General features: G+C 40.1%; 1 protein-coding gene across 1 annotated transcript; it reads left to right on the top strand.

Annotated features, from left to right (window-relative positions):
- The first annotated feature begins 1,362 nt into the window (after positions 1-1,362).
- On the top strand, positions 1,363-27,114 carry trappc3 (trafficking protein particle complex subunit 3). The gene is made up of 5 exons (XM_068006597.1): positions 1,363-1,485; positions 11,471-11,568; positions 15,267-15,366; positions 16,446-16,628; positions 22,568-27,114. The coding sequence occupies exons 1-5, from the start codon at positions 1,444-1,446 to the stop codon at positions 22,685-22,687; spliced, it is 543 nt and encodes a 180-aa protein (XP_067862698.1). The 5' UTR covers positions 1,363-1,443; the 3' UTR covers positions 22,688-27,114.
- Positions 27,115-27,501: the final 387 nt, after the last annotated feature.

Raw genomic sequence — 27,501 nt, 5'->3', positions numbered from 1 at the left:
AGGGGGTCAGGTTCCACATGTACGCTGATGACACCCTGCTCTACCGCTGCATCACCTCACGATTCCTCCACTGTCTCTGTGTTGTCAGATCCAGTCCTGGATGAGCCTCAATTTCCTCCAATTAAATGTTGGAAAGACCAAAGGCCATTGTCTTTGGCCCACGCCACAAACTCCGTTCACTAGTCACCGATTCCATTCGCCCATGACTATTCCAATGCTCTCCCAGCCAGTTTCCTATTCTCAACCATCCATAAAATTGAGCACATCCAAAACTCTGCTGCCCCTATCCTAACCCGCACCAAATCCTGCTCACCCATCAACTGATCACTGATCTACATTTACTCCCAGTTCCCCATCGCCTCAAATTTAAAATTCCAACCCCTCACAGTTGGTGTGAGGGATGTGGGGGGGATAACTTAACTAATGCTTGGGGTGGCGACTTTTTACCAGAACACAGAATTGGTGAAGGATTCTGTGACCATAGTATTGGCCTGTTTTTCTTATCTTCCAACCAACCATATTTTGCCTGCTTCTCCTGTTTTGAAAACTTTCTATCTTCACATCTTTCCTGAGGAGAGCTCCCTCAACTATTCACATATGCTTTGTTTCTCTTATGTCTTTAATTTCTTGAATGCTTCTTTCCACTGTCTAACAATCTCCTGTTTTTCTTTTAACCAGATTGCAATTCATTCCATCAATACTTGCTCTCTTTTTTTTTTGTCTCCCCTTTCCTGGGGAATGTCTATGGATTTTATGTGGACTTCCAGAAGGCATTTGATAAAGTCCCTCATAAGAAACCGTCAGCGGATGCTGAAGGCTCATGGATTTGAGGGCAAATTATTGAACTGGTTAGGAAATTGGTTGAGCGGCAAGAGACAGAGAATAGTTCACCTGAGGAATAGTTCACATCGTTCACCTGAGGAAGGAGGTAGCCTCCGAAAGCTTGTGAATTTAAAATAAAATTGCTGGACTATAACTTGGTGTTGTAAAATTGTTTACAATAGGGATAACGGGCAGGTACTCAAATTGGCAAGATGTGCCTCCATCGATGCTGTCTAACCGGCTGAGAGTCTCTATCATTTTCTATTTTTGTTTCAGATTTCCAGCAGCGACAGCCTTTCACTTTTTACACGACGTCCCTCTCATCATCCGACCAGTAGCTGGTAACCCAGGATTCTCCGGTCCCAGCAACGACGCGTGCAATGGGTTCTGGGTGTTGTAGTCCTGCAGCGCATCGCGGTGCCGCAGTGGATTCTGGGTGTTGTAGTCCTCCGCTGCGCTCCATTCTCAGAGAGCGGGTTGCCGGGTGCGCGGGAAGGGACTATGATTCCCAGCAGGCGTGGGGAGGTTGCGCGCATGCGTGCTCCGTGTTCCTTACGGTAAGGAGATTTTTTTTGTGATAAGAAGCGAAGAGCCGGCTGGACGCTCTCAAGCTGTACGAAAATGTCTCGCCAGGCGAACCGAGGCACAGAGAGCAAGAAAATGGTAATTCCTGGCATAGAAATTCTGCGGTTACTGAGGCCGGAAGGAAAACGAATGGTTGCGGTGTTTAATGGGTCAGTGCTGGGTCTGTGCTTAGGCCTACAGGCCTAGTTTATGGTCGAGCTGCTGACCTAAGCTCAGTGGGTTTGCCAATGGACGAGACAGGACCTTCACATTCTGGTACTTGCAGACTCTTCTGATGTGCAGTGAGACGCGCCCATTTTGTTTAAATGCTTGGCCTGCTTTGATGTGCTTCACTCCTAAAAATATACACAGCGCAGTGAGTTTGCAGTCTCACTCATCCTGATCGTAACTCCCCCGATTGACAGCTCTGCACTCTTCTGAATTCAGTGCTTAATTTTTGTTACTCTTAGCCTAAGTATTGTACAATTTGAAGTGATTAAATATACAAGATATTGTGCTGGTGGCGTGCTGTATGATTGTAATTTTACAAGTTTAAAAGACAACTTGTGAGCCGTACAGGTTGGAGTGAGTATGATTATCTTCTAGTGCTAATAATCCAGGGCCCAGACCTCTCCTAAGAATTGGATCACTGATATAATACGTTAATTTGGGATAATATTCTGAAAACTGGGCTAGGGTACTTAATTGGCTACATTTTAACAACCTAATTTTCTTGTTACTTGGGGCTATCGCCTACAATAATATGTTGAGTAATATCAAGCCATGATGGTGATTTAGACTATTAGACAGAAAAGCCTCCCGTTGGTTATCAAATAGCAGAGCCAAAAGTATCTGGTGTGAAATGGTAATCAATTTTGTTGACAAATTTTCCATTGATATTAAAGCATTTCAAATATAATGCATCTTTATTTGAATTTAAATCCCAATGCATATAACTGGAGAAAATATAGTAATCAGTTGTGTTGTGGTAACATACTGATGTAAACTGCAAATGTGATCCAATTGGTATTTCTGACCTTTCCACCAAATTATTTGCTCAATCCAGTCTTGAAGCTCTGTGCATACTTAGCCACCATCTTCATTTTCCCATAAACACTTTATATGTTCTGTTAATTCTGTTCATTTTACATGTTTATTTGTAAAGATGGTGTTGCATGTTAAGCACGTCAAATTGAGTGTATCTCATTTGCATTGTGTTTGTAAATTTAATGGCTGATGATCAGCATCCCCACTGCAATGTTTGGGATTTAGAGTAAGATAGAAAATACACCACAAAGCATTGGAAAGAGAAGGCAATTTGTCCATCAAGCTGTAAGAATTTAATTTGGATTTTTAATAAAATTAAATAGAGGAATAAACAGCTTTTTATTTTGAATTTATATAATGTTCATAAATGTATTAAATCCCATCTAAAATCCATGAAAAATTCTATTTTGAATACAATATTATACTTTTTCATAAGGGTAACAGTTTTTCTGTCCTTTTGGACTGTAGTGTACAGAGGAGGAGTTGGGTGACAACTGACAGCTATCCAAATTCAGTTGCCCTTATTTACATAATAGTGGCAAACATTCTGATACCACTGTATGTCATTGATTTGGATAGTGATGTCAGTAGTATGAGAAGAAACCAGTCCACTTTGTACATACTAAGAGCCTGATGGCTATGCTTGTAGATAAAAATGCTTAAACTGTCAAATTTTATGCACTTGTTTTAAGCATAAAATGTAGAATAAATTTTATCCAGATTTATTACTGGGACTAACTGGAGATTAGATTGCCTGTAGTTTCAGTAGTAAATTTATCAAACTATCACTTGTTTATAGTGGTCATCTGTTAATAGACTAATGCTTCCTTAAATATTATCTTGTCACCTGTTTTTTTTTAAAGTTCATCTTAATCATCAATATTATGGACTGATTCCACTGTGTCCTTGTATTTTTAAATTTTTGTAAACAATTTTACAACACCAAGTTATAGTCCAACGATTTTATTTGAAATTTACAAGCTTTCGGAGGCTTCCTCCTTCCTCCGGTAAATGTCAGGAACTCCTCGAAGCCTACGCATTTATAAATCACAGAACAATACTTGGTGATTACAGATAGTCTTTGCAACTGCCTGTTGCCAAGGCAATCACAGTGTTCAGAGAGGTGTTACCTACAGAGCCCAGGAATATACAGTCAACAAAAAAAACAAACAGAAAAAAAAAACAGAGAGAGAGAGGCAGAAACATCCGGAAGGCAGAGAAAGCCAGCAAATGACCCGTTATATTAAAAACAGATAGCTATTGTTCGCTGGTGGGGTTACGTGTAGCGTGACATGAACCCAACATCCCGGTTGAGGCCGTCCTCATGGGTGCGGAACTTGGCTATCAATTTCTGCTCGACGATTTTGCGTTGTCGTGTGTCTCGAAGGCCGCCTTGGAGTACGCTTACCCGAAGGTCGGTGGCTGAATGTCCCTGACTGCTGAAGTGTTCCCCGACAGGGAGGGAACCCTCCTGTCTGGCGATTGTTGCGCGGTGTCCGTTCATCCGTTGTCGCAGCGTCTGCATGGTCTCGCCAATGTACCATGCTCTGGGGCATCCTTTCCTGCAACGTATGAGGTAGACAACGTTGGCTAAGTCACAGGAGTATGACCCATGCACCTGGTGGGTGGTGTCCTCTCGTGTGATGGTGGTATCTGTGTCGATGATTTGGCATATCTTGCAGAGGTTACCGTGGCAGGGTTGTGTGGTGTCGTGGACGCTGTTCTCCTGAACGCTGGGTAATTTGCTGCGAACGATAGTCTGTTTGAGGTTGGGTGGCTGTTTAAAGGCGAGTAGTGGAGGTGTGGGGATGGCCATAGCGAGGTGTTCGTCGTCATTGATGACATGTTGAAGGCTGCGGAGAACATGGCGTAGTTTCTCCGCTCCGGAGAAGTACTGGACGACGAAGGGTACTCTGTTGGTTGCGTCCCGTGTTAGTCTTCTGAGGAGGTCTACGCGATTTTTCGCTGTGGCCCGTCGGAACTGTCGATCGATGAGTCGAGCGTCATATCCCGTTCTTACTAGGGCGTCTTTTAACGTCTGTAGGTGTCCATCGTGTTCCTCCTCGTCTGAGCAGACCCTGTGTATTCGCAGGGCCTGTCCATAGGGGATGGCCTCTTTGATGTGGTTAGGGTGGAAGCTGGAAAAGTGGAGCATCGTGAGGTTGTCCGTGGGCTTGCGGTAGAGTGAGGTGCTGAGGTGCCCATCTTTGATGGAGATTCGTGTGTCCAAGAAAGAAACTGATTCTGAGGAGCAGTCCATGGTGAGCTTGATGGTGGGATGGAACTTGTTGATGTTATCGTGTAGTCTCTTTAGTGATTCTTCGCCGTGGGTCCATAGAAAGAAAATGTCGTCGATGTATCTGGTGTATAGCGTTGGTTGGAGGTCCTGTGCAGTGAAGAAGTCCTGCTCGAACTTGTGCATGAAAATGTTGGCGTATTGGGGTGCGAATTTGGTCCCCATGGCTGTTCCGTGTGTTTGGGTAAAGAACTGGTTATCGAAGGTGAAGACATTGTGATCCAGGATGAAGCGGATGAGTTGTAGGATGGCGTCTGGAGATTGGCTGTTGTTGGTGTTGAGTATTGATGCTGTCGCAGCGATGCCGTCATCGTGGGGGATACTGGTGTAGAGTGCCGAGACGTCCATCGTGGTGAGAAGTGTTCCTGGTTCAACTGGTCCGTGGGTACTGAGTTTTTGTAGGAAGTCTGTAGTGTCGTGACAGAAGCTGGGGGTTCCCTGTACGATGGATTTCAGGATGCCCTTGATGTATCCAGAGAGGTTCTCACACAGGGTTCCGTTGCCTGATACGATAGGACGTCCGGGTGTGTTGGCTTTGTGTATCTTTGGGAGGCAGTAGAAGTCTCCCACGCGGGGAGTACGTGGGACGAGAGTGCGTAGGATGCTTTGAAGGTCTGTATCGAAGGTCTTGATCAGTTTGTTGAGCTGGTGGGTGTGTTCTTTGGTCGGATCTGCGGGTAACCGTCTGTAGTGTTCCTGGTTGTCCAGTTGTCGGTATGCTTCTTTGCAATAGTCCGTTCTGTTCTGTATGACGATGGCTCCTCCTTTGTCCGCTGGTTTGATGACGATGTTGCGGTTGGTCTTGAGAGCGTTGATGGCGTTGCGTTGTGCTCGGGTGACATTCTGGACTATCTTCTGAGTGCGCCTGATGAATCTGGCATTGACTCATTTCCTGACAGCTTGGGCATACATGTCAAGCTGAGGGCAGTGACCCTCCGGAGGAGTCCAGTTTGACTCTTTCCTCTTCGGTTGCTGTACCGCGGATCCCTCTGTCTGCTGTTCCGGATCATTGATTGTCTCATTGGGTTCGCTGCTGAAATCTTGGGGTTTGTGGTAGAATTCCCGGAGCCTCATTCTCCTGATGAATTCCTCTGTGTCCGCCGCGAGACTAGTGGGGTCCATTTTGGTAGTGGGGCAGAAATTGAGCCCTCGGCTGAGAACTTCGATTTCGTCTGGTTGAAGGGTGTGGTCGGACAAATTGACGATAGACTTCCCTGTGGTTGCAACCGTGGTACCAGGGGAAGCTTGGTCGATGCTGGTGGTGATGCCGAGTATTATATCACCATGTATTGTTCTGTGATTTATAAATGCGTAGGTTCCTGACATTTACCTGAGGAAGGAGGAAGCCTCCGAAAGCTTGTAAATTTCAAATAAAATCGTTGGACTATAACTTGGTGATGTAAAATTGTTTACAATTGTCAACCCCAGCCCATGACCGGCATCTCCATATCTTGCATTTTTAAGCAGTAAATGAGTAACAGTGCAGCAAAAATAATGCAGTTTTAAGAAATTTGTAATGAAGACTGTATTTGTTAGCATCAGAATTGCTAATAATATTGATTCTATGGAACAGTTACCCATACAGCAAGTTCCCAAGCTTAGTTGCACCGTGATGAGGAGCATTATGTAGAGGCCAGCAGGCTTATAACAAATAGCAGGGGCAGTTGGTGAGCAGTTATTTTAGGCCTACCTTTCCAGGAAGATTCAGAGAATTGAAAGAGGCCAAGGTGCTGGCAAGCAATTTGTCAGCCCAACATGGCTGGCAGTTGCATGTGGCATACAAAAAAGTGAAATAATAATATGGTAACTTCACTGCTAAAATCATATTTCTGTCTAAATGCATGATGAAAACATTTTTTAAAAAAGAACTACCAGGTTGTCGCATGCAGCCTGACTATGTGACCTCACAGCCGTAGATGCAACCAGATTACTATCACAATTTTTGATGTATTTTCTTCCCATATCTGTGATTCCATGTCACACACCTATCTCTGACTGTGTGGGCAGGAAACAATGCCAGTGGTAGTTTTTAACCAGATGGCATGAGCAACACAAGTAACTCCTCAATTTTATTTTGAGAATCTTCCAGCTTCCTATTTCCTCAAACAATGATTGGCTTATTTGGAATCTCAGGTTTGGGTCATAGTGGACTATCGGTTGGTTATCGGTGCCATTTGATAACTTGGACAATTGTCCTATGTATTTCTTGCATAATGCCATGGTATACACCCATTTTTGTAATGGTTTTGTTGTTTGACGTCTTGAATTTTCAGCATTGGTTTCACTTCGAATTGTTTTTCTGTGGCAGAAATTAATCAAAGCAAAATATTCAAGTCCTATGAGTTACTACTGCTTATGTGGTATTGTGTTTATCCAATATTTGTCGCCCTGCCCATTCAGCACTAAATTACCACTACCAAAAGGTGTAAATGCCTGTTGATTTTCTCTTGTTAAGGATAAGCTGCAGAAAGGAAAAAAAATATCAGCACAGGTTAAAGTATGTTAGCATAATGTTTGTATCAGCATGCTAAGGTTCAGGTTATTTTCTACCAGCATTGTCCATTCAAGCAGGATTTTAAAAATGAAATCAGAATATGTTTTACTGAGGTTATCATCCCGGTAAAATTGATTAAACTTCTCCAAATATCCATCATTGAGCATTCAGTACTGAATTCCCAATATTTTGGGATAAAAACTATCGAATTACCCAGTTTGGTGGTAGTTTGCTGTGTGCAGGACTGCAAGATCTTGGGATGTTTTCTGTTATATTTTATCTAGGTAATTTTGATGTGTACTTCATTGTTTACAAATTTTGCTTTGTGTGTGATGTCACTAAATCTTGATTCTGTCTTTTTCCTGTCTCCTCTGCCTAACGCACTCATTCTGTAGTACTGGTATTTGCCATTCATTTCACCTTCTGCATCTCTGCATCTCATGGTAGGTGTTAGGAATACTAATCTCTTTGACAATGTATGTTTTCATTTTGCTTTCTGATTTGCTTCATGGTTATTCCTGTGAAAGTTAGGGTTTTTCTTTAGATTATTAAATGGAAAGTAAAGTGAAATTTGTAATCTGAATTCAAAACATATAGTTCAGCAAATAATGGAAACAATCATGTTTTTCAGCAGGACAGTGATCGGGAATGTGTACTCTAATGATTTTTCCCACTCCCACTCCCACTCCTTAGACCAGAAATGGTCTTTCCTTAATATCAGATATGTTTCTCATAATAAAGGTTCAATGCAGCAATTTCAATTAAAATTAACCAAACCCATTCCCTTATTTCACATAACAACACCTCACATAAAAGTTTTAATCTTCTATAAAACAGTCACATAGTTCAGCAAATAATGGAAACAATCATGACTGTTTTATAGGTGATTGCAACTTTTATTTGAAGTGTTGTGTGAAATAAGGAAATGGGTTTGGTTCATTTTAATTGAAATTGCTGCACTAAACCTTTAGGATGAGGATCATATCTGTGGTATTAAGGAAAGAACATTTCTGGTCTAAGGAGTGGGAAAAATCATTAGATTGCACATTCCCGATCACTGTCCTGCTGGAATGGATGTGTGTGTTTATTTGCAGAAACCTTAGGAAAGGATAGGATCAGGCTTGACTGATCTCCTCCTCCCCTTCCTTCCTTCCTTCCTTCCTTCCCTCCCTCCCTTGTTATATAGGCTGCCAACATTTTGCACATGAAGAATGGCCACTTAGATGAGGTACAGGAGGGCAGCCAGCACCCGTGGAACTGCGTGAGTTTGCAACTTCAGAAGAGGCCTGATGGATAGAGATGATTATTTTCTATTCGATGAAGTCCTATAATCCTAAAGCCATTGGAACATGGGAGTGGGGTTTAAGAGGGAAGAGGAATGTGCATTAGTTTATATCTAGTGATGTAGCATGATTAACAATGATTTCTTGGAGCTTGCTTGATTGTTTTGGGCAGTTGGGGACAAATTTCCCAGAGTTTTTCTAAAATTCACCACAGTTCTTTGTTTTCTGTTTTATTGCCTCCCACTAGAATTACTAGTAGTTGGAGAGGATGGGTTACCAGGTTGCAAAATCTTATAGATAGGGTGAGAATTAATGGACTTTTCACACCATGCTTTTTTGCATGTGAGGGGGGAAGAAAATTAGAGGGAATGCAAATCTGGCTCTAGGCCTCCCCCAAAGGCTCACTGAGTTTATCTAGTTAATAGCTGAGCTAGTTGAACCAGGAAGGCCCTATGTTTGATTCCTGGTTTGTGCTGAGATAGTTAATGTCAGCAGTTGGGCACTACAATTGGCTTGAGTGCCCATGGGCTAGAGAGGGAAATATTGGGCAGGTTTCCCACTCCTGATTGCCATTCAGCTCCTGCATGGAAGTGTAATGTGTGTGAATGTTTGGTGAGGATTGGATCGGGATCCCCTGTGATAACCCATGATTAAATAGCCTGCCAACACTTATTGTCGAAGCTCACTTAGAAATAATGGCCATTTTGGGTGAAGTACTGGAGGGTGACGTACTGAAGGGTGACTAGCACTGCAGAAACTGTACCATAGGAGGGAAGGGGCAGAAAATTGGAGGGAAAAATGAAAGATCAGCTGTAATGCTGCACCAAGGTTCTGCTTGCTGGAAGGTACTGATCATATGCTCAGCAGTTTGTAATGATCATTTAAAACACAGTGACTTGAGTTCATTAAATAACGCAGCAACAAAGACAAATTTAGAACAGTGACCTATTCTATGATCTCATTGGTTTAGCAAACATATTAGATCAGATCAGTTGAAATACTCAGCAATGGGAGATTTATGAACAAACACTGAAATAAAATGGTGATCACATTGATATTGTGGCAGTCCTGTTACTGATTTGTACTAATCATTTGATTTGTCTTTAGTTTTGGTGTGCATCAGTGTTTATTAGATAAGAAGTAAATGGATTTAAAAAATGAACCTACAGAGTTACTCAGATTTCCAACTATGATAAGATTTTTCATCACTGACTATTTAGAGGAGAGAAAATAAAAGTAATAAACACTAGTTTAAGTCAAATTTGCCAGCTTGGTCATTTTATTAACTAATGTAGGGATATGAATTTCCTTCTGCCCCTCTTACACTTTAAAAAAAATAAAAATAGTATATTATTAAATTTGCTTCCTGTAACACTTTCCCTGTCACAATTTGTTGATAACACTCCTATTGTTATAAAGCAGCATTATCTTCTGACTTCACATCAACGTTCATTCCCATGAAATGTATATAAAATAGAGTTTTAAATAGTAATGTGTTATCTCAAGTACACTAGAGCAATGTAGCAATCAGGAATAACATTAATGGATTCTTATTTTGCTGAAAAGCTACTTGAGCATCAAATTTCAAAGTAGCCGTTACTATGGGTAACTACTTTTTAAAAATTGGATCATTCTGTGTCTCCACAACATTGCCCACCTTTGCCCCTACCTCAGAATGCTGCTGAATCCCTTATTCATTCTTTTGACCCCTCCATCTTGATTACTCCAATGCTCTCCTTGATGACCTTCCATCATCCACTCTCCATAGACTTAAACTTGCCAAAACACACAGCTGCCCGCGTCCTGTCCCACTTGCCCATTACCGCTGACCTACACTGGCTCTCTGTCCCTCAGTGCATCCAATTTGAGATCTTTGTCTCCTTCTTTCATGGCTTTGTTCCTGTTCTTATTTTTCTGTAAGTGTAACTGTATTGGAGTGATGTCTTGTATGTTAAATGCGTTATATAAATGCAAATTTTAACAGACAAAGGTTGAAGAGCCTGAAAACAAATATTTGGTGGGGAGATGTCCAGCTTATTGACTTTGGCTGGTACATTTGGCTAATATTGAACATATAATTAATGTATTAACAATACAGTCTAAAGTTGTGTGTGGTTCTGACTTGATATATATGAAAGTTGCACATATAGAACTGGTCTGTTGAATTTAGGGACTAAGCAGACTGCATGGAAATAAGAGGTTCAATGGGCAGTGACTCCAGTGAAAAGTAGGATGAATTAATCAAAAGATGAAAAACTACAGTTATATTTTAGTGCATATGCAAACATCAGAACATGAGCATTGTATGTGTGGTTTTTGTATTTGATTACTTGGCATTACACTTGAATGCATATGCAGGGGTTTATGCAGCTTTGTGGCAATGTTCTGATGCATGCAAGTTGTTAGCAAGGCTCAGTTGTGATGCTCAACTAGTAATTAATAGTATAAGCACCTGTTGAATGCACATGTCAAACAAAAGAACTAACTTGTTTGACCTCACCTATTGCAGTGCATTAACTAATATTACAAGGCAATGATCAAATTGAAGGCATCAGGTGATATCTTGGATCAGAAGACTAATCCAAAAAGGAGACTAGAAATTAAAATTACATGTTTTGAGTGTGTACTTTATATTTTGTGAGGTTTATTGTTCCACCCCCCCCCCCCCCCCCCCCCCCCCAACCACCACCACTTTCTGTCCATTTATTTTGTTGGCTAAGACATGACAGCTGTGCACAGTGTGTTCCTTGTAGTTGATATATGATGTTGTGGTTGGTCAAGGAATAATCGGCAGCTGTCTGTTGACAAATAATGCAATCAATGTTATTATATGTTAGATAATTGCCTAACAGTCACTTTTGTTAACAAACAAATTTATATTTTTTTGGGAGGTAAGATTTGTTGATGATACAGTTTTTTGGAGTTTCTGAATGTTTAGCTAAACTTCTCTGACTTCCTCAACAGAACTCAGAGCTCTTCACTCTGACCTATGGAGCTCTGGTTACGCAACTGTGTAAAGATTATGAAAACGATGAAGATGTCAATAAGCAGTTGGATAAAATGTAAGTACATTTAAAAACTTCAGTTATTGTACAATGGGCCAACAGTTCTTATTGTACTTGTCAGGTTTACTTTAATCTGTCCCTTTCCGATGTAAATGCATTATCTGCTACTCTAAACTTTTTCCATCATTGGTGATAACACAAGCAAGCACGTGCTTGTTAGAATTAGATTAACATAGAATTTGCAACCCAGTGGAAAATCTGCTGCACATGAAAGCAGTTTGACTTTATTACTTTTCAGAATTACTGTTCTGTAGAGCATACTTGGGAACATAGGAACAGGAGTAGGCCATATAGACCCTCGAGCCTGTTCTGCCATTCAGTGAGATCATGGCTGATCTGTGACCTAACTCCATAATCCTGCCGTAGCCCCATATCCCTTTGGTTAACAAAATCTATCAATCTCAGATTAAAAATTAACAATTGAGCTAGCATCAACTGCAGTTTGTGGAAGCGGGTTCCAAACTTCTACCACCCTTTGCGTGTAGAAGTGTTTCCTAACTTCACTCCTGAAAGTCCTGGCTTTTAATTTTTAGGCTATGTCCCCTAGTCCTAGACTCCCCAACCAGCAGAAATAGTTTCTCTCTATCTACTCTATCACTTTCATATCTTGAAAACTTCGATCAAATCACCCCTTAATCTTCTTCTAAATTCCAGGGAATATAACCCTAGATTGTGTAGTCTCCCCTCGCAATTTAACCCTAGGAGTCCAGGTATCGTTCTAGTAAATCTACGCTGCACTCCCCCCCCCCCCCCCCCCCCCCCAGGCCAATATATCCTTCCTAAGGTGTGGTGCCCAGAACTGAACACAGTACTCCAGGTGTGATTTAATTTGGGCTTTGTATAGCTGTAGCATAACTTCTACCCCCTTGTATTCTAGTCCTCTAGATATAAAGGCCAGCATTCCATTAGCCTTTTTGATTATTTTCTGTACCTGCCCATGACATTTTAATGATCTTTGTACATGGACCCCTAAGTCTCCTTGGACCTCCACTGTTTCAAGCTTTTTACCATTTGGAAAGTACTCTGATCTATCCTATTTAGGTCCAAAGTGGATGACCTCATACTTGACTACATTGGGCAAAACTGTGGCAAATGGATTTCATTCACTTAATCTATTAATATCTCTCTCTAATTTTATGCTTCCATCTACACTGCTTACAATGCTGCCCATCTTTGTGTCATTACTTGCAGAATTACAGAGAACAGTAAAAATTAAGCATTGAATTTCTTAATGATTAACAATAGATTATGTAGAATAATATTCCAAGCATTCCATAATGTCACAAGAATTTTCAGCATTTAGATTTTCACTAAGTAGTAAGCTCCATAGCCAACAGTGCATTAAGATTATATCTGCAACTCACCGACCTCACTTGGCATAACTTCTCTGCTGTTAAGATATGCAGTCAGTTCCACTTGGATAAATATTGTATCCCATATCCCTGAAGTGTAGGATATCCTTCCTGTAGCACTTCAGTTTGTTGATAGCTTCAGTCTATATTAATGTCTGTTTACTCAATGTTGATATAATTTAGTACAAAAAAGCACCTTTTAAATCATGTAGACACAAGACAGCATATACAGGTGAATTTTGTCAGTACAGCTTTTTGAATCTGATACCTCAGAATTGCATCTGGGATGCATTTGGAGGTACAATGGAACTCCGCCCTCCCTCAATCGATAATAGAAATTGGCAGGTAATCAAGAGTACCTAAATGGTGGTCTTGCACGTGTGTTCTAGAAATAACCTAAGCATGGGAATGAAAATCAGTACAATACAAGTGACGTAAACTGAGTTTAACCTTTCTTGGGCTGGGAGATTACTTTGTCAGAATGAAGTTGGTATTAGGAGACTCTGCAATGGGGTGCTATCTCATACAGTTTTGTCCCATGAAAGTTCTGGTGGATAAATGGAGTGTGGCTAAGGAGGTTATGCTGTATAAAATTCTATTGGTGAGTAAAGGTCTTTTTTGTTGTATAGTAGGCAGTTTCACCAATCAGGAAAAATTGTCACCATGTAGTGAAAAGTATGATCCCTGACCCCCTCCCCTCACCTTGCATTGTTCCTATTAAGTGGTTTTAACTCACCTGTACATTTGTTCTTCATATAATGTTAATATTTATTTGAAGCAGTAGAGGAAATTCTTTTTTTTAAAAAAAATTTGTACATTCAACATATTGGCACTTGTACAGCTTTTTAAAAAGAAAGTAGACTTTTACTCTCTCTTTCAGACTGTTTTAATATGAAAAAGCTGACTCCAGGCGAGAGTAGTTCAAATTGGTGAGGGATTTGGGGTTAGTGGCAGGGGGCTGATGGTTTTACGTTACCAAAAATTAAATATTTGGATCCCAGCAGCACTATATTTTATTTTTTGATTGAGTAACCAAGTTGAAAGTTCAAGGTCCATAGTACAAAACAAGTTTGAAGAGAGTAAAAGAGAAAATGAGGTAAATTGGGAAGTAGTGATCAAATTACACTAAACTTAGATTTTAAAAGATCGAAGATTGTATAGGAAAGGGGGGAGAAAAAGGAACTCTGCATTCAGTTCATTTAAACAAAACAATTTTCATATAACATAGGTTTTGTTTATTCTAAATACCCTACCTTCACAATATTTATTGATCGAATCATAGAGTCAAATAATCATACAGCACAGATGGAGGACTTTCGACTCATCATGCCTGTGCCAGCTCTTTGAAACAGCTATCCAAATAGTCCCACTCCCCTGCTCTTTACCCATAGCCCTGCAAATTTTTCCTTTTCAAGTATATATCCAATTCCCATTTGAAAGTTACTATCGAATCTGTTCCCACCACCCTTTCAGGCAGCGCTTTTCAGATCGTAACAACTTGCTGCGTAAAAAAAATGTCCCCATCTTTCCCCCTGGTTCTTTTGCCAATTATTTTGGGGAACACTAGTCTAATTACCCAATAATTTTGTTCCACCCTCCCCCTCTCAGTAGTTAGGCTTCTATTTGACACATTAAAGAACATTTTTGTAAAAAAATAGAAGCCTTGTACTTAATTGTTTTTCCACAGGACCAGCCAACCTTAAATGCTGCACTGAGTGGTGCTGCATTTATGCCGATATCAACATCTAGGATTGAACATCTAACATTACATAAAGGTCATAAGTGATCTTAAGGTGATTTGCAGCCATATTACACTTCCTGGCAGAAACTTGGAAATAGAGGGTCTGATTGTGCATCCACAATCTATTGGCCAGATGGATTAAATTACTTATATTGAGTACGCCATTCTTTTCCAAAATTAGCAGGAGCCCTGCATTTTGAGTTTTGGAGAAGAGTTTCAGTTAAATACAAAACTGTATGAAAGGGTGTGGAGTCAGCATTGTAATGCTGCAACAGCAACATATAAATTGTTTTGTGTCCCATGGCATTCAAGGGCTGACAGTCAGTATGTGTTCTATGACCACTTTCAAAATACAGTGCACCCCATGCTGTCTGCAGGGGAAAAAACAGGTTCTGTAATTAGTAGCAACATCTGAGTAGGACAAAGCTCTGTTGATAAAAGTTTGCAATACATTTTGCTTATGGTATGTATTTCTCTGGTTTACAAGGGCTGTTAGAAAGTCTATACACAAGTTTGAAGAGAGTATATACATGACTTTTTTTTTTCCTGCAATTTTTTCCTGCTAAATAAACAGTATTGATTTATCTTGTGTTTTAACACAGGGGGTACAACATCGGTGTTAGACTGATAGAAGATTTTTTGGCTCGTTCTAATGTTGGAAGATGTCATGATTTCCGTGAAACTGCAGATGTTATTGCAAAGGTAAATTAAGCAAGTAGCTTGAAATGAACAAAACTGTTCTAAGTCAGGCAGTAGTTAATATTGAGAGGAAGGCATTTTATTCATTCCCTTTAATTCATTGTCTTTCATGGAGCCAACTGCTCCTACTCTGATTCTCCCAAAGTACTTTCCACATGGCAGATTAGAATTGTTTATTTTCTAGAGGCTGCTATTTCAATGCAAGGTTTAAAGTACTTCTCAATGAGTCATTTTGAGAAAGTTTCAGTGTTTTCTTGCTCCTACTTATCAAAACCCCTCTTGCTATCACATGCACTGAAGTATTTCCGCTTATAGCAGATCAATGAGGGGATTCAGTGCCCCAAACAGATGGATGTTAGGACAGACTCAGAGGTGGTACAATTTGTCATCAATGCCAGTAGCTTGAAATTAACAAAACTGTTAGAAGTTAGGCAGTAGTTAATAGAACTTGGAAAAACAAAACTGCTCCAGAATCATGCTGTTACAGACAGTATATATTATATGTGGTTTAAATGCTAGTACATGAGCTATCATGAAGATAGTAGTCCAATGATCAATGGCACTGTTTCAACATTATAACTTCACATCATTCCATGCCTTGGATAGAATTTGCTTTTCCCTAATAGCAAACACAATGATGCAATAACCACAGGTATTATTTTTCTTACTATAATAATTGGATTATCAAAATGGTGATTTTCAGGTTGGATTTCTATATTGCAATGTGTTGTAATGTAGGTTTGATTCAAGCCTTGTGATTTATTAACTAGGCATTTATCTGAAACAATCTATTACATGGTTACTGACATGGATAAAGATGTTTTAAAATTGATTCACAGAAGATGAGGGGTTCTACGAAGCTCAATCAGTTGCCAGTATTCCTGCATGGGCCAATTATGTTTGAGTTCCAGGTTTATTTTCATGGCAACAACTGCCAAGGCAATGAGATTACTATGAAGGTTACTCATTTCTCTGGTTTTCTGTTAACTGCCCTTGTAAAAACTTTTTTAAAAGTTGTCAGATAGTTGAATGGAATCTGTTGCTTTGCATTTTTTTTTACAATATTTATTTTTTATAAACAGGTTGCATTTAAAATGTATCTGGGTATAACTCCCAGTGTGACCAATTGGAGCCCAGCTGGAGATGAATTTTCATTGATTCTGGAAAATAATCCACTTGTGGACTTTGTGGAATTGCCTGACAACCACTCCAGTTTGATCTACTCTAATCTCCTCTGTGGAGTGCTGAGAGGCGCATTGGAAATGGTGAGGATTGTGATATACTCATGCGTTGACAATTAAACATTTTAATGTTGATCTAGCTAAATCTGCGTTGGTCATGGATTTGAACTGATTTGAATGTCAATTCAGGTAGTAGAACTATGCCTGAGCCTTAACTTGATGTATAGGTTAAAGAAAGAACTTGCATTTATATAGTGCCCCAAAGTCAACTGTGTATAGGGTTTTAATATAGGTGTTTCTAAAAAAAAGTCTGCATTGTTTACACAGTGCATTACAGTCTCAATTTCTAAAACTGACGTACAGTGAAGCGTATCTAAATCATTTGGTTAAGGATCAAACATAATGCACTGTCAACTCTGAAAATGTTAAGCTGTCAATCTTGTCTCAGTGGTAGCCGCACTAATTTGACACTTCATTGAAGCACTGAGGGAGTGCTGCACTGTTGGAAGTGCTGTCTTACAAATGAGATGTCAGTGAAGTACTTTTGAAGTGTAGTCACATCATAAAGTAGGGAAGAGCAGCAGTCAATTTGCACGCAGCAAGGTCTTATAAACAGCCAACAGATAAGTGGCCAGATAATCATTTTAGTAATGTTGTTTGAGAGATAAATATTGGCCAGGACCAGGTGAACTTTCCTGATGTTCTTTGAATAGTACCATGGGATCTTTTATGGCCACTTGAGGGAGAAGACGGGGCTTCGGTTTAACATCTCATCGTAAGACGGCACTTCCAACTGTGCAGCACTCCCTCAGTACTGCATGCAACAAAGTGTCAAATTAATGCAGCTTGAAGCCATAGCCTTCTGACTCAGGCAAGAACATAAGAAATAGGAGCAGGAGTAGGCCATACGGCCCCTCGAGCCTGCTCCGCCATTCAATCAGATCATGGCTGATCTTCGACCTCAATTCCACTTTCCTGCCTGATCCCCAATACCCTGTCAAGCCCCCTCCTAATCTTATATGTTTCAATGAGATAACCTCTCATTCTTCTGAACTCCAGAGAGTATAGGCCCATTCTACTCAACCTCACCTCATAGGACGACCCTCTCATCCCAGGAATTATTCTAGTGAACCTTAGTTGCACCGCCTCCAAGGCAAGTATATCCTTCCTTAGGTAAGGAGACCAAAACTGAACGCAGTATTCCAGGTGAGGTCTCACTAAAGCCCTGTACGATTGTAGTAGGACTTCTTTACTCTTGTACTCCAAACCCCTTGCAATAAAGGCCAACATGCCACTTGCTTTCCTAATTGCCTGCTGTACCTGCATACTAACTTTTTGTGTTTCTTGTACGAGGACACCCAACATTTAATAGTTTCTCACCATTTAAACAATATTCTGTTTTTCTATTCTTTCTACCAAATTGAATAACTTCACATTTCCCCACATTGTACTTCATCTGCCACCTTCTTGCCCACTCATTTAACCTGTCTATGTCCCTTTGCAGACTCCTTGTGTCCTCCTCACAGCTTGCTTTGCCACGTGGCTTTGTATCATCAGCAAACTTGGATAAATTACACTCGGTCCCTTCAGTTAAGTCATTAATAAAGATTGTAAATAGCTGAGGCCCAAACACCGATCCTTACAGCACCGCACGAGTTACAGCCTGCCAACCTGAGAGTGACCCGTTTATTCCTACTTTCTGTTTTCTGTCCTTTAGCCAATCCTCTATCCTTACTAATATAGTTCCCCCAACCTCATGAGCCCTTACCTTCTGTAACAACCTTTTATGTGGCACCTTATCAAAGCAAGATTGCTACCACTGAGCCAAGATTGACAGCTTAACATTCTTAGAGTTGACGGTGCATTATGTTTGATCCTTAACCATATGATTTAGATACGCTTCACTGTACCTCAGTTTTAGAAATTGAGACCGTAATGCACTGTGTAAACAATGCAGACATTTTTTTTAGAAATACCTATATTTAAAAGCCCATACATTTTTAACTGTAAAAATTCAATTGACCACTGGTAGACAGCACTTTTGATACAAAAGCAAATGTTCCCTATAAGTAAGCAAATGTAGCAATCTTGTAAACAAGCTCATTCTCCATGTTTTGGATGACATCCAAACATTGCTTCTGGATCGAGTGTAATGATTCATCCACCTCCAGATCTGGCTGGACGACGTCAAGCGCTATCAGGCCTTGCTGTCCTCTGCCTAAATCTCACACTACACCAAGACCAACCTGCAACGCAAAGATAACCCCTGGCTGCTTTTCTCCACTACCAACCGCCTCCCTAAACCCCCCTCCACCCTCGCCTCAACATCAAGCGCGAGGAGTTTGTGGACTTCTTTCTCACTAAGATTGAGACCATCCATTCAGTTGCTTCTGTCTCCCTTCATGCCCCCTTCAAACTCATCTGATCCATGAACCCACCTCCTGCCCCCTTGAACCCCATTCCCACTAACTTGTTGATTACCCAACTTCTCTTCCTGCCCTTAATGCTGACATTGTAAGTAGTCCCCTTTCTTCAGGTACTGTGCCCTCCCTTATATAACTACTGTCATAATCCCCCTCAAAAAATCTGCCCTCGACCATCTGTCCTTGCAAACTACTGCCTCACCTCTAATCTCCCTTTCTTCTCCAGAGTTCTTGAATGTGCATTCGTCTCCTAAATCTGTGCCTATATTTCCCACAACTCCGTTTGAATCTCTCCAGATTTCTGCCCCTGCCATAACACTAAAACGGTCCAAACCAAAGTCACAAGTGACATCTGTGACTGTGGTGCATTTTTTCCTCCTGGTCCTTCTCGCCCTCTTTGCAGCCTTTAACACAATTGACCACACTGTCCTCCTGCAACACCTTTCCTCTGCTGTCCAGCATCTCCAGCAGTGGCTTCTCTTTTCCCTCCCCTGCAGCTTTACTTCTGGAGTTTCCTAGGATCTATCCTTGGCCCCCTCATGCTGCCCTTTAGCAACATCATCCACAGGCATGAGATCAGTTTCCACATGTATGCCAACAACACCAAGCTCTACTGCCACCATCTCTCTCAGCTCCTCTACTCCCTCTGTTGTCAGACTGTGTGTCCAATATCAAGTTGTGGATGAGCAACAATTTTGTCCACTTAAACATTGGGAAAACTAAAGCCATTTTCTTCGGCCCCTGCCACAAACTTCTTACCATTGCCACCATTTCCATACCCTCCTCTTCCATTGTCTCAGGCTGAATCAGATTGTTCACAATCTCCCCATCCCATTCGACCTCCAGCTGACCTTCCAACTTCATAGTCTCTCCATCACAAAGACAACTTCCACCTCCATAACATTCCCCTCCTCTGCCCCTACCTCAGCCCATCTCCTGTTGAAACCCTCCTTATGCCTTTGTCACCTCCAGATGCAACTATTCCAATGCACTTCTGACTGGCCCCTCCTCCTCTACCCTCTGTAAACTTCAGTTCATCCAAAACTCTGCTGCCTGTATCCTATCTCACACTAAGTCCTGCTCACTTTCTGACCCACATTGGCTGTCCAACCTGCAACACTTCCAATTTAAAATTCTCATCCTTCTGCTTAACTCTCTTTATGGCCTTGCTCCTCCTGATCACTTTAACCTCCTACAGCCCCAAAACCTGCTCTGACTTTGACCTTTTGTGCATTCTTCCACCCACCTTTTGGCCCACCAATGGCAGCTGTACCTACAGCTGACTTGGCCCCATGCTCTTTAATTCCCTCCCCAATCCCCTCCTTATCCTCTTTTGAGACCATCTTTAAAACCTACCTCTTTGGTCACCCCTACTAATATTTCCTTTACTTTGATATCCATTTTTGTCTCATTACTCCTCTGTGAAATGCCTTGGATGTTTTTCTATGTTAAAGGCACTATATGAATACAAGTTGTTGATCCTTTTGTAGAAGTGAATTTGGCATGTGGCTACCTGATTTAGCCCACGAGAAAGCATATCTGTTTCTTCAATGCCCAGTACAGGTTCACTTTGTTTATACCGCACATTGTGTAACCCTTGACTGGAGTGTTTACTTGCAAGTGGTTATATTTTCCTGTGATATCAAATAACCTTGAATCACAACCATCTTTAAATTTTTCACTGTTTATTCCAAATCACTTGTCTGGTTAAAAAAAGATATTGCAATTGATTCTTTGGTAATTTCCCTCATAGAAACATAGAAAATAGGAGCAAGAGTAGGCCATTTGGCCCTTCGGGCCTGCTTCGCCATTCAAAATGATCATGGCTGATCGTCTAACTCAGTACCCTGTTCCCGCTTTTTCTCCATATCCCTTTAGCAGTAAGAAATATATCTATCTCCTTCTTGAATACATCTAATGACTTGGCCTCCATTCCCTTCTGTGGTAGAGAATTCCACAGGTTCACCACCCTCTGAGTGAAGAAATTTCTCATCTCGGTTCTAAATGGCATACTCCATATCCTGAGACCGTGACCCCTGGTTCTAGACTCCCCAGCCATCGGGAACAATCTCCCTGCATCTAGTCTGTCTAGTCGTGTTAGAATTTTATATGTTCCAATGAGATCACCTCTCATTCTTCTAAACTCTGGTGAATATAGGCCTAGTCGATCCAATCTCTCCTCATATGTCAGCCCTGCCATCCCAGGAATCAGTCTGGTAAACCTTCGTTGCACTCCCTCCATGTCAAGGACATCCTACCTCAGATAAGGAGACCAAAACCGCACACGATACTCCGGATGTGGTCTCACCAAGGCCCTGTATAACTGCAGTATGACATCCCTGCTCCTCTACTTAAATCCTCTTGCAATGAAGGCCAACATACCATTCGCCTTCCTAACTGCTTGCTGCACCTGAATGCTTGCTTTCACCGACTGGTGTACAAGGATACCCAGGTCTCGTTGCACCTCCCCTTTTTCCATTCTATCATCATTCAGATAATCTGCCTTTCTGTTTTTACAACCAAAGTGGATAACCTCACATTTGTCCACGTTATACTGCATCTGCCATGTTCTTGCCCACTCGCCCAACTTGTCTAAATCACATTGGAGCCTCTTTGTATCCTCCTCACAGCTCACATTCCACCCCAGCTTTGTGTCGTCTGCAAACTTGGAAATGTTACATTTAGTTCCCTCATCCAAATCATTGATATATATTGTGAATAGCTGGGGTCCAAGCACTGATCCCTGTGGTACCCCACTAGTCACTGCCTGCCACCTGGAAAAAGACCTGTTTATTCCTACTCTCTGTTTCCTGTCTGTCAACCAATTCTCAATCCATGCCAGTATATTCCCCCCAATGCCATGTGCTTTAATTTTGCACACTAACCTCTTGTGTGGGACCTTATCAAAAGCCTTCTGAAAATCCAAATACACCACATCCACTGGTTCTTCCCTATTTATTCTACTAGTTACATCCTCAAAAAACTCCAGTAGATTTGTTAAGTATGATTTCCCTTTCATAAACCCGTGCTGACTTTGTCCAATTCCTTAATGCCCTCCAAGTGTTCTGTTATCGCATCTTTTATAATAGACTATAGTATTTTCCCCACTACTGATGTTAGGCTAACTGGTCTGTAATTCCCTTTTTTTTTTTCTCCCTCCTTTTTTAAATAGTGGGGTTACATTTGCCACCCTCCAATCTGTAGGAACTGTTCCAGAGTCATGAAAGCAATTTATCTGGCTTATAGCTCACATCTACAACATAAATTGAAAAACCATAAAACTTACATATGCCATTTTGGGAACAGTGTACTCATATATTTTTCAGTGGCAAAAAAGTATACCATAATGTTTAATCCTAAATTAAAGGCAATTGTAAAATTTTTTTTAAAGATTGTACATATTGTTCAAATATATACAACTCGGCTAAAGTGCAGATGGAGGCTTGATCTCGTAAATTTAATGTTGTAATGTTCAAAACGTGAGGTGGCGTGAGGTTAATTGACCTTGAGTTGAAAAGAAAAACAGTTCTGACCTCTGTCAGTAGTAGAATCAACACTACTGTGTATTCTCTCTCTAACTAACTGTTTCTGCACTGTCAGGTTCAAATGGCGATCGATGTGAAATTTGTCCAGGACACACTCAAGGGTGACAATGTAACAGAAATCAGAATGAAATTCATTAAAAGGATTGAAGAAAATCTCCCAGCAGGCGAAGAATAGCATTTCATAGTGCAGTATTTTACTGGACAGTAAGAAGAGTAAGATATTCTGTCAATACTGTAGATTGTTGCATTGTGAAGTTATTTTATTTTATTGGCAAAAATTTGACTTTTAAAGAGCGGGAATGGAAAACGATTTATTAGTCATGGAATTAATCTAGAGAGACTCCTTAAACTGAATATGGCAATGAAGTTCCTGTGCTCGATGCTCTTCCACTTCTTTGAGGAGGTCATATTCAAGAGTTTGTGTTTTTCTTTACTGTTTTGTAATTATCTGTATTTCTGTGGATTACAAATATCCATTTGGGGTCTTCAAAAAAAGAAACGATTTGGTTCCTACATCTGTTTTCCTGACAGAAATCACGCTGGTTACTGTTTAAGAATGCAATGTTAATGTGTACAAGGTCTTCCCCCCCCCCCCCCCCAATATTTTATTATAGGCATGACCCTCTGCTCAGATTGGCTGAAAAGTCATATCACTAACATACGACTTTGTTTCTGATTACTAACATCACGGATTTGTGGAATTTTTGTTGCGTTGGTAGTTATGTAGAGCTGTACGGAGCTTACAGTATATTGTGAGAAACTTGAAAGCTACATTAAAATGGTAAACAGAAAATGCTGGAAATACTTTACAAATGCTGATGGACCTGCTAAAGAGAAAAGACTGGTTAACATACATTTTGGGTAAAGCCAGTTAAAGCTTCACGCTTTTCAGCATTTTCTGTTTTTTATTTCCAGCATTAGCAGATTTCCTCTTTTTATTAGAATGGTTGTTGAGCTTATTGAGGACGCTATACATCCCACATCATGATAGTCTGATTCTACTTTTACACTCTTTTATGTCAGATTGAATTTGGTATGGACTCCATTCCAGTGTAAATCTTTTCCTCCCAACACCTTGTGGACTGTACATTCCACAGTTGGTCCTATTGAAACAGAAACTGTGCTATGAATTGCTTCCAGAGTAAAAGCAGTGGAACTGGCTCCTCTAAATCCTTTCAAAAACAGACATTGTAGCTGCCTGACGACTGATTCTAGCAGGTTGGTATCAGGGACACATGATATCGTCTTGTTGGCATTGTGATGATGGCATGAGGGCGCACTTTGTAAAAAGAGCTGCAGCACCGAAAGGGGTTGTGTAATTGGAGCAATTCGATACTTGTCATGAACAGTACTTGGGGCCTCAGTGAAATCATTGTGGGCAAATGCTGCGATCTATAGTCTGATGCTGGAAAGCCTATTATTTTGTGCTTACCACTGGAGAGGCTGTGGTAGATACAAAAGAGCTTTCAACAGAAGACAAAATATGCTTTGTGTGTTCAGATTTTAACATTTCACCAATCTCCAGGACTAGAATTGCACAGGATCATTTTTTTACTTTGCACTGTAGGAGTCCCAAAAAATGCTGCAATATTTTGCTGAGAGTTGAGTTGGGTCCATGATGTAATTAATTTATTTGTAGTTTTTGTTTGTTTGCTTTAACTGTTCCTGGTCTGGTACCTACTTTTACAGGTGTCATTTTCAGTCCACATTAGAATATAGCACTGATGTCCTAATATGTCCTGTTTTTTCTAACTCTGGCTCTCATTATCCAACACTTAACTTGGCTATAGACATGTGAAAGTGTTAGATTCTGATATTTAGTGATCTGGAAAATGTGCATATTTATTTCTGCGTGGTAATGGTAGGTAAGCCATGACAATTATGACATTGAAAGATGAATGGAAAACTGGGTAATAAAGAAAAACACATTCTAGCTTCTCGAGGAGGAGGAGGAAGTGAAATCTGGCTATAATTCCAAGAAATAAATCTAGGTTGATCTTTTTCACTCTACACATTTCATTCTTTTCGGTAGCACTTGGCTATCCAGTTTTTGCCTGATGGAAGAAAAAAAGGTCTTTTTGAAATTATTACTTTAAAAAAAAATACATATCTACCACTTTCACTTAATATAATATAATATTGAGTGTGTGCCGGGTCAGTGAATCAAATGTGGCTGAGACTTGGTAACAAAAACTGATACAATATGGTATTTGTGCTGCTTCGTTGCAGCTTGCAGAATTTTCTAAACTTTATACATCTACATAGATTATTGAAACCATATTTTGAAATTTACTCTAATTACAAATTCATAGAGAAGCTGTTGCACTGGTTGTCACTGTCTTATGCCCCATTAACACTGATTTTCAGCACTGGTTTTAGTTAGGAATCTACTTTTAGCCATCTTGTTTGTTTATTATAGATTCTGTCTCTACTAGAGTTGATCAGAAGCTAAACCAATTCACTTTTGAGGGTGAAAATGAAGCTAGTGATTATAATTCTGCACAAGTAGTGATGTGAATTCCTCCTAGACTGGCTCCAAAGCTGGAACCCTGATTCAAATCGCAATGAAAGAGCAGTGGAAGTGCAGCATTACACTGTACAGGAGATGTAACATTTGAAATGTGTAATTTAATAACTAATAAATATACAAAACTGCATGGTTTGTACTATTTTAAGATGTAAACATTATATAAATTTCTTTCATATTGGAAATTATGCCTTTTATTAAAAGTTTCTTAAAGGGACATAAAGTGAAATGCAACACAGACTAGGAAGAATACATGTGGCTGATGGACTGTTAATACTTCCTTTTTGATCCAAGGACTTGCAAATATTTACAAAACAAAATTACAATAAAAATGCACAAACACGACAAACTAGTTTTTAAGCCATCAAAACTATACATTTCAATAAAAAATTAAGTTGCTTTATTATTGGATAAGGATATCATTTTATCACCTTGACATTTATAACAAAAGTTTTACATGAACATATAGTCTGGAATGAAAAATGTTCCACTTATCAAACTTGACTCCTTGCAATAGGTTACATACAATTTGCTTTGGTGTTTATTTCATCTTCTGAAGGAGAAGAGGATGAGGGTGAAATTGCAAAAGCTATGTGGATGTCAATAAACTGGACCTGTTAAGCCTTTTAGGAGCAACAATCAACATAAGAAACTGCTGGACTGTAGGCCAACTGAGTAGAGTAAATGTCAAGAGTGTTATGCTAAAATTGCAGTGCTCTGGTCAAATTACAGTAATGTCTCCTGGTGGCACAAACAAAGACACACTCAAGTCCTTGAGGTGATAGTATCATGTTACAGTATGTACAGCCCAGGAGGAGGCCATTCGGCCCATCATGCCTGTGCCAGCTCTTTGAAAGAACTATCCAATTAGTCCCATTCCCCTGCTCTTTCCCCATAACCCTGTAATTTTTTTCCCTTCAAATATTTATCTAATTCCCTTTTGAAAGTTACTATTGAATCTGCTTCCACCACCCTTTCAGGCAATGCATTCCAAATCATTACAACTCACTGTGAAAAAAATGTTTCCTCGTGTCACCTCTGATGCCTGTGGGGAAAGGCCATAAGGCTTCCTCTCCACTTTGCCCCCCTCCTACTCTCCCCCTCTTTTTCCTCCTCCTCCCCCCACCCCCCCCCCCCCACCCCCCAACCAAGCTATGTCTTGGGACATTTTGCTATGTTTAAAGGTGCTATATAAATGCGAGATATTGTCAGAAGACTGAGTTATGAAGAAAGATTGGAAAAGCTTGAGTGATTGAGCCTCAAAGGGAAGGAAATAAGAGGAGTCTTCATATAGATACTTTAGATAATAAGGGGTCTGGAATAGGTAAATGCAGAGCATTACTTCAGGCTATACCATTACAGTAAAATAAGGGATGCAGTTTCAAAGTAGAGAGAGGCAAATTTAGGACTGATAAGTTCTTCATATGGAATAGATATGTGGAATAAAAACCTCATTTAAGAAACCGTTGAATGCTATGAAGGAGGGACTGTAGGTTCTTGAATGAATGAGCTGAGATAGGCCAAAAGAGTTTTTTCATCCATTTCTATCTAGTATGATTAAATTAGGTGATCTTACATTCCCTGCATTGGGACTTAATTATGCTATGCCACCAAGCCCCCTGCATTTGAGATACACACAATTCATTTGAGTTTCTTTATAAATATTGGAGTTGTATGCTTTCAACTTTGCCACAATGTGATGTATAATTGGATCCTAAATCTTGTACTGTGGATGTATAGAATTCTGCTTTGAGTACATTATAACATTTCATAAGTTAACTAAAAAACATTTGAATAAATTCTGGCATATATCTTTCAGGCCTTGCGGGATAAGGATGTGACAGAAATGGAGTATTTTTGTCTAAGATATAGCTTGGCATGAACGTCTTTAATTTTTCATTCACAGAAGAATGTTCCAACTCTTCTTTATATACAGTTGTTACCAAATTAGTGGTGATTTCTGGGTGGGTGCCTGAGGGAGGAGCTAAGCCATTTAATTCAAATTCAAACCTCTTGTGTGATTTATTCAAATATTTTTGATGGCTCTTTTTGAATTAAACTGATAGTTATTTAAATTCACTGAGTCTTGGTCATTTTTTGATGGTGTTTTTAGCCTATCTTTTTCAAATTAAAGAGTATGTTTGGAGCCTTCAGAGAGAGATAATTAGGCCAGATAGCTTCTTTAGACAAGGAGAAAAGAAAAAAAAAAATTAATAGTTGAACACAACAGTTACAACCTATTTTCCACGAGGCGAGGAACTAGCTAAGCTCACTAAAATAATTTCTTGTTACTGCTACTATTTGCTTGTTCCTTACTGTTCAATACATTTGGCATTTAAAATCTAAGTCAAAGTCTAGTGTCATGCTATTCTGTGACGAGGATCGTATGAAAGCATAGTATAAAACTTAAATAAATTAAGGGTACTCTGTTCATTCGCTAGCACATGACAAATTTTCCTATA

Source organism: Heptranchias perlo, chromosome 26 (genome assembly GCF_035084215.1).
Source record: "Heptranchias perlo isolate sHepPer1 chromosome 26, sHepPer1.hap1, whole genome shotgun sequence".
In the NCBI taxonomy this organism is placed as follows: Eukaryota; Metazoa; Chordata; class Chondrichthyes; order Hexanchiformes; family Hexanchidae; genus Heptranchias; species Heptranchias perlo.
The sequence above is the reverse complement of the archived record's forward strand: the minus strand, read 5'-3'. Positions and strand labels throughout refer to the sequence as shown.

Excerpts from the sequence above, each read along its gene's own strand:
- trappc3 (XM_068006597.1), top strand. The coding sequence starts at position 1,444 with ATGTCTCGCCAGGCGAACCGAGGCACAGAGAGCAAGAAAATG. Across the intron at positions 11,569-15,266 it reads AATAAGCAGTTGGATAAAAT|GGGGTACAACATCGGTGTTA; the intron begins GTAAGTACATTT and ends GTTTTAACACAG. Across the intron at positions 16,629-22,567 it reads TGAGAGGCGCATTGGAAATG|GTTCAAATGGCGATCGATGT; the intron begins GTGAGGATTGTG and ends CTGCACTGTCAG.